General features: G+C 44.0%; 1 protein-coding gene across 1 annotated transcript in view; it reads right to left on the bottom strand.

Annotated features, from left to right (window-relative positions):
• Positions 1-1,960, bottom strand: part of EDNRB (endothelin receptor type B) — a 21,849-nt gene extending 19,889 nt beyond the window's left edge. The window contains exons 1-2 of the mRNA XM_004680085.2: positions 1,755-1,960; positions 451-987 (exon numbers count right to left, since the gene is read on the bottom strand). Coding sequence (XP_004680142.1) covers positions 451-936 — 486 coding nt within the window. The 5' untranslated portion in view covers positions 937-987; positions 1,755-1,960. The remainder of the gene's footprint in view (positions 1-450; positions 988-1,754) is intronic.
• Positions 1,961-8,132: the final 6,172 nt, after the last annotated feature.

The following is an 8,132-nucleotide window of genomic DNA, read 5'->3' as shown; positions in this document are numbered from 1 at the left end:
GACCTTATTGTTTTGAACCTGGTACTTATCCTCCTCAGTGCTACACCTTTGAGAGTAGTTCCATTTGGCTAGACTTAGGGACAAGACGCTTTAAGAGCAGGGGTTTTCAAAGTTGACGTTGGAGCATCCTTTCATGCAGGAGTAGCTAAAGTATAGATTACTGTACTCCACTTAAGAGTTTGTGACTCAGCAGGTCTGAGGTGAGGCCATAAAATTTCATTTCTAATCATTTCCCACGTGATGTAGACACTGCTGGTATGGCATGGGGACGCCACCTTTCCTAGGCTTAGCAGGGAATTCTGAGGACCTCAGGGAATTTGATTCTTATCATTACTAACTTTTGAGGGAGGGGGATGGGTCTTCTTGAGTAAGTTCCTTCCAAAGTCTCTCCACTCCCACCCTTGCTAACCCAGCACCCTTCCCGTATTTTTAGTACTAGACACCCTTTACCTTGTAGACATTGATGGGGATGTCAATGACGATGTGCAGCAGGTCTCCCAGAGCCAAGCTGGCTATCAAGATATTAGGGCCATTTCTCATACACTTGTTTTTGTAAATAATTCTCAGCAGTGTGGAGTTTCCGATGATCCCCAGCACGAACACCAGGCAAGACACGACTGTGTTGATGTACTTGAAAGTCTCCCTGATCTCAATGGAACCTTCGCATGGGGGAGGGGAGCGGGTGCGTGGCGCGACTCCCCCTGTCTTCTCTCCTTTAGGCATCTGGGGAGGTGCTAAGGACCCAGGCAGGCTGCTGTTGGAGCTCGGAGCCCAGGAAATCTTCGTGGGGGGCGTCAGCATCTCTTCGACCCCCAAGAGTGGTGGAGTGGCTCTAGCCTGTGCGGATCCCTGCTCTTCTCCCTGGACCCCCACCAAACAGCAGGCGAGGGTCAGGGCCACCAGGGCGCTTCTGTAGGGGGTGGGCGGCGGCTGCATGCTGCTGCCTGCTCCAGCAAGGTCAGGTGGCTTCTCCGTGCCTTTCAGAGTCTGGAGACCTGCGGGGGTGGGGGAAAAGGGACATTTGGTTCAACTACTCCAGCCACACCCCTGCAGACTGCTAGCCCAGAGCACCACCCTACCGCCACTGTAAAGTAACTAGTTTGCGCACCAGAGAAGAACTCCAGTGTTTGCGCCCCCGAGCAGTCCCAGCTCCCCACCCCGCCCGCCTTTTCTCCCTTGCCTGCCTGAGGGGCAAAAGACTTGCAGTGAGAGGGGACTTTCTGGGAAGGGCAGGGCGTGCCAAGGAGGGGAGAACAGGTGTCCTAGGCCAAGCTCTGAGCATCAGAGTGCCTGGAGAGGAGACACAGTTCTTTCTGACTGCGGGTGCCCGGGACTGGGGAATCAGGGTGCTGCGCCAGGCGAGTGGCACATCTGCCTTTTGCTCCTCGGAGAATCAGCACAACCCGCGTCCGCACGCCAGGACGACTCCTGGCGGTGAAGCCGCTGCGCCCCGGCAGTCGGCGCTCTGGGGGCCCCGGCGCCCCCAAGGAGGGCGCGGGCTGACTCGCGAAACCTCCAGCTTCTCTACCCGGACTTGGGCAACCATCTGGGCAGCGCAGAAGCCTCGGACTCCTAAGTGACTGCAGCGCCCACGCACGCACTCCCCAGCCTCATTTACTCCGACCTCGTTTTAATTCGCTCTCTAGCTTTATATTTGAAAACAAACCTACAAACCCACACTAGGAATCCAAGCTGGGGCCGCCAAAGGAGGCTCAGTAAGGGACCTTAGCTCAATGGCAAGCCAGAAGGGTTACCTCAGGGATCGGGAGTCGCAGGCGCAGGGCGACGGCCGCAGCCTCCTCCGGGACGGGACGGGACGCTGTGGGCTGGAAGCTGCCAGCAGCCAGCTGAGCGGCGGGAGGGAGCACGCCCCCTCGAGCTGCCGGCGGGCGGCTCTGCAGAAACTGGGAGCCAGACGGAGAGGCTTCCACTGCGCGCTGGGGTCCTCGCAGTCCCAAGACTAGTACTCTTATTCCTGCGTCCCTTCCCATCAGTCACTGCCAGGCTCCGCCCTCCCTCCCCACTGGGCGACCTTGCCCCTGGGGATGCCCTCTGGGGAGGGCCGTCCTCAGCCCCAGACAGCCCCCAAGGGGCTGCTTATTTGTCCCAGTTCTAAGTTCTGCAAGCGATCTAGCCTAAACTAAGAACACGTTTTTACACACACATGGACGCGCGCGCGCGCGCGCGTCTCCAGCCCAGAACTGGGTTGCTTCTCTGTGTGAGGAATAGCCCATGCTATAGGTGTACTCTGACTTTAGAACAGCAACTGTGACTTTGAGTTGTTAAATATTCCGCAGTGTGATCAAGACCTGGTTGGTTTGGGGGCACTGGTCTCTGTTCAGTTTTTTGTTTTAGCCTTCAGTCCAAGTTCATTTTGACCCCTCCATGGAAGAGCCGGATCCTCTCTTCTCAAGTTTTGTCCCTTGCTTTTGGAGAAGACAATTCCATCTTTCTCCCCCTCCCCCCTTTTCTTCTTCTCTCCCTCCCTCCCCCCTCTGCCTCCCTTCCCCTTCCCCCTCTCTCCCTCCTTTCCTCCCTCTCTCCCTCCCCCCTCTTCCTTCTTGCATCACTAAAACTCAGTGTTTTGTCATCTTAGGGATTTTCATGTTAAGGAATCTGATAACTATCAGAGGACATAGACACAAAACATTACTATTCCGATTCTGGATGATGATATTTATTTCTTAGACACGACTGTGAAATACTTGTTGTACATTCTTGAACTTGTTTTTTTATGGGATAGGGTTGACAGTTTTGCTTAATGATTATATAAAATATTAAGGCACAGCTTCTGACTGTAGAATGCATTCTGGCTACGCTGTTCTCCAGTCAGCTACAATTCAGAATATGGTGAGGAACAGTAAAGCAAAAAAAAAAAAAAAAGAGAGAGAAATATGGTCTGGGGTTGTGAGTGCTAATTCCAGACCTTATTGTTTTGAACCTGGTACTTATCCTCCCTATCTGGGAAAAGCAAGGTCAACATTCAGTTGCTTCATAAACGAGCCAAATAACAATATCCAGTGTTATCTGCATACAGGTGCATTTGGAGTATAAGTTATGTTTAGCTTTAAATCTGCCCTCAACACAAGATTCCTTTCCATCATACACAGATGGAGCACATTATGTCCCTGTCCATCACCACCTATCATCATTGCCATCTCCTTTCATAGTTTCTCCGCTGACATCTGAATGTCTGTCCAGAGATCACTCTCTTCCCCCTTTAACACAGTTAAACATACTGAGTACTTGATCACATTGAGACTTATGAGTCACTAGTGATTTCATGTGACTGAATTTCTTTTTTAGATTAAAGACAATGGTAGACTCTTTCTGTACCATTATAGCACCTGCCACCTGCTCAAGAAATACTTTTAATAATTTTGATAACAATCCATTGTAACTTTATTCTAGTCTAGTTAATTTTAGTAGCTCTGGTCAGAGGGCTCAGAAGTAAACTCAAATACTTTAAAGTCAGATATATATTCCTCATCTGGAATTTAAAATACACTATTGACTAGACATTGTAGTGATTAGTAACTACATTAGGCATCCTATTCACAGCTTCACATTTACTTCCTTTAGCCATCCTTGAAATGGCATTGCTTTTCATGATCTTATGGGTAGTGAAATGAAACCTCAGAAATTTAATTAATGTCACATGGCTAGTTAGTTGTGCCACTAGAACTTGTTCTTTATTGCCTGATTTTTTTAATTTTATTTATGCATACAAGAACTGGAGTACAGGCCAGAGATGAGGGAGTGAGAGGATTCACCAGAGACAGAGTGGGGAGCAGGACAGGCAGATCCACTGAAATACACTGCTAAGGGGAGCAGCAGACAGGAAAGGAGAGGTCTGCCATGCCATGTGTGCCACCTCCCTGGCCGGGGATCCACCTTTTGCTGTAGTGGCTGTGGGTACCCTCCTGGTGCTGTGACATATCCCCTGTGCTACTAGAATTTGGAGCTAGAATTTGAGTCAAAGACTGTGCTTTGATAAATTTAATTGCATAGCATCTCAGCAGATTTGTATGTTAGAGACAGCAGTGTTTTAGACAGTGGTGATATTAACTGAAACTTATCCTTAAATTGAGTGAAGATATATCCATGTAGAAGATGTACTGTTTTTGATCCTCTTGAAAGACCTTAATCAAAAAACAAAAATTGAGTCTCAGTTTCCCCTTTAATATCTTATAGTGCCCTTCACTCTGAAAAGTCAGCCTGGCAGACAAACATATGGAGCTTAAGCTGAAGAGTAATGTCTGAGGACCAATTTTATGTCAAACTTTGCCCCACCCTTCTTTTTTTACTTTCTTTCATCATAAACTTGACAATATTACTATGGATGCTAGGTTTTCAGTCACGTCACTTGAAATTCCTAACTGAGAAACTTTATTCAAAAATGTATTAGTAGTAAAGTGCTTATTTACAAATTTCATTTATAATCAGCATCAAAAGATTCCTTTGAAACTTAAGAATCCTTTTTCCTATAATTTTTGGGTCTGAACTAAACATTTAGTTCAGAAAAGGGTGTTATTTTTCTTTATTTAGTAAATGTGGAATCTTTTACCCAGTTGCTTTTCTGAAGATACTTTGGAAGTACCATAGGAAGCAGATGAAAATTCCAGATTGGCTCAGAGCACCCATCAAAGGCAAAAGGGTAGTAGAGGACAATGACCCACTATCCCTTTTAAATGCTTTAGCTGGAGATCCCAAAGACATGGTCGAATGCACTTCAGGATTCATTCCTCAAAAAGGTTTGCCATGGGGAGTGCTCCCAAAGCAGACCTTTTTCCCCTGGTAGGAGAACACAGGAAAGCCCTTTTAGCCACAAAAAAAGCCAACGCTTTCATGTAAGTCCCTTGATATGAATGTACTGTTCAAAGTCTACTTTGCAGTCTCTAAGTCATAGATGCTGAGAGACAAGGCATGTTAAAAAAAAAAGAGTTGGTTCAAGTACTTCTCTACATATTCTTCTAGGATCAGATCCAGTGATCAAATAGTGGTTGAAGTAAAAGAGTAGAGAAGATTGAAAGTGATTGCACAAATCAATAGCACATACGTTTCTATTTCTTGGAATTTTCTTTCTTTTAAGTGACTTGCTTTTGGGTCTCATGGTTAAAGGTACTTTATTTTTCTTTTAAAATTAGGTTCTAAGTTATCATGGCTAAATCGACAGTTGAATATGCATTTATTCTCTCTTAAGCAACAAAATTAGCATATTTTAGATTCAGACACTATTAAAATTGTCATTGATATTATTTCTGACCTATCAACTTTTTTTTTAATAACAACATCAGTTTATGTATCTGAAACATGATTTATAAATTAGAGGTGTGTATGCCTGTCAATGAAAGAATGTAAGATTTAGATAGATAGATAGACAGATAGCTAGATAGATATAATCAGCATTAGGAAAACAAACAAACAAAAAAAATGTATAACCTGGTCTTGAAATTCCTTAAAATAATTTACAAGACTACTTTGGTACAACTTTCAATCAAAGTAGGTAGTCCAAACTGTACTTTCTTGATTTGTCAGAATCTGGTATTTGGCATCGATGCAAATTATTCTTTAATTAGGCCATTCGGTAATAGTGAAAACACACATTATTCTATATTAGAACAATTCTAGTATTTGCAAGGCATTGGGGGGGGATCTTTTTATTTCACATGGAATACTATTTATGATGAGTTTATGCATCATCCTCTAACATCAAGCATTTCATTTTCACCTTCCTTATCTCCATTTTTCTGTATACTTAGAGTGTTTACAAAAAGTTGTAAAACTATCAAAGGAAGTTAGAATTATAGGAGAAAGAAATGGAGCTTAACAATCCACTCTTCTCATAAAGAGGAATTGCTTTTTTTTTTTTTATTTTAAAGAAAGGAAACTTTCTCTGTGGTATGCTAAGAGACATAGAAAGGAAGAAATTCCGTATCATTCTTCTGAAACATTATATTTAATCAACGAGGTTTTTTTCCCCATTTCTGCTAATAATCAAGCTCCGGGTTTTAATAAAAATCTCTTCAGTCAAATCCTGCTTTAAGTTTTCTACCCTCTTGAGATATAATTATAGAAAAACATGACTATTTAAACTGAAATTTCAATGGAAACAATTGAGTTTTCTGAAGGTTTCTTTACATTGGAGGAATAATTTGATCTCCAGCCCCATCTACAGTAAGTGTCTTGGAGCAATGGCATAATTTTGTCAAGGTGAAGGATCATTAGGAACTTTTAAGACCATGACCAGTGTTCCACGTCCACTTAGGACCGAGGAAGCTGGCCCTGGTCAGGCACAGAATCTGCTAGAATTGATCTTGTACTTCCCAGTCTTCAGAACTGTGGGAAACGTTTGCTGTTTTAACCACCAATCTGTGGTATTTTTCTTACAGCCACACAAGCATGAGTGCTCAGATACCTCTTTGAGATCCTGTTGCTATCAGTTTGGATAGATGCTCATCCGTGCAGTTGCTGGATACCATGGTAGTTATATTTTGAAGTTTTTGTGAAACTTCCATCCTGTTTCCAAAGTAGTTACACCACTTTGCAATTGTGCTTTTTAATGTATTGAATTGAAACTAGCTTTTAGATGGCCCTCCCTGGTGTTGCAGTGGTTACAGCACTGCACTAAGAAACTTAAGCCACATCCGCATGAGTTCGATCCCTGCCTGCCCCAAAGGTGACCACATGGCGCGGCAGACCTCTCCTGGCCCGCCTGCTGCTCCCCTCAGCAGTGTGCTTCCTCAATCTGCCTATTCTGCTCCCCGGTCTGTCTCTGGTGAATCCTCTCACCCTCAGCATCTCTGGCTTATACTCCAGTTCTGTATGAATACATAAATAAAATGTTCAAAAATAAATAAATAAATAAATAATTTCTTTGTAAATAAATTAAAAACAAACAAAAAACTAGCTTTTAGAAAATAGTTTATAATATGATCCAATTGAAAAATCTGAATAAATTGCACAGTAACATCGTATCTCTATCCCTAAATGAAACAGCTGTTTCTTGTCCCCTCTCTCATCTTTCCCTGATACAATGGAGAGGACTAATGTCAAAGAAATGAACAAACAGAGAATTTATTTGCAATATAAATTGCCACATCAACCCTCATTGATCCTTCCTTCCAGAGTTTACTTGAGAAAAGAGAATCTTTCGGTTGCTGAAATGGGAAGGGACTAGCACCTTGAGCACTATGGTGTGTTAATAACATTTTGGCATCAGGACTTCTAAGAAGCCTTACACTTACCCATCCTGCTACCACCCATATGTATACCTGTCCCTCTGGCTCCTGATGTCTGCAATTCCACATTCAGGAGCTATTGTGCTCTTAGCTTTTTCTTGGGTAAAGCAATACAAATCACATAGGATGGCAAGTACCAGATAGAATTGATTCCTCTGTGGAGACAGACGGTGGTTGGGGGATATGAGAATGGTGTTTGAGAAAAGCATTTCAGGTAGGCGGTGCCATGTGCCAGACAGGCAGAACAGACAGTATCTGCTGATGGTCTCTCCTGGCCAGGGTCTCTCACAGGGTTACAGTACCTGTCGGTGAGACTGAAATTGTCTCAAGGTTTGACTGAGGAAGGTGTACTAGAAGTTCACCAGGTGGCAGGCTTTGAAAGAGCTCTTCCAAACTCAAAAAGCCACAGGTCCTATCTGGTCAGACATGAGTTTCTTGCCATGGGAGATTCTCTGTAGCACACAGTTCACAATTTGGCATCTGGCTTCCTTCAGAACCAGCATGCAAGAGAGAAAGAGAAAGTGCCCAATGTGAAAGTTACTGTCATTGTGTAAACTGTTAGTGATAGTGACATCCCTGTCCCATTTTGCATATTCTATTCATTAAAGAAAATCCCTGGGTTCAGCTTATAGTGCAGAGAGGGGGTTAGTCAGGGGTATAAATACCAGGAGGTCAGGATGATGTGGGACCACTTTAGAGACTGCTTGCTACAAACACTAAGAGCCCTTTGAAGCCCACCTCAGACTGTTGACAGCACCAAAAGAAGGTGAGCATTTAGAAAAGAGGGTACACCTGGAGGCGGAGGGCGTGGTTGCTGCCTGGTGGGGAGTGAAGAAGCTTTGACCAGAGTTGGTGCACTTTTATGACTTTTTAAAATTTTAAGGTAGTTGG

The sequence above is a fragment of the Condylura cristata genome, unplaced genomic scaffold (genome assembly GCF_000260355.1).
Source record: "Condylura cristata isolate star-nosed mole 26May11 unplaced genomic scaffold, ConCri1.0 scaffold00010, whole genome shotgun sequence".
NCBI lineage: Eukaryota > Metazoa > Chordata > Mammalia > Eulipotyphla > Talpidae > Condylura > Condylura cristata.
The sequence above is the reverse complement of the archived record's forward strand: the minus strand, read 5'-3'. Positions and strand labels throughout refer to the sequence as shown.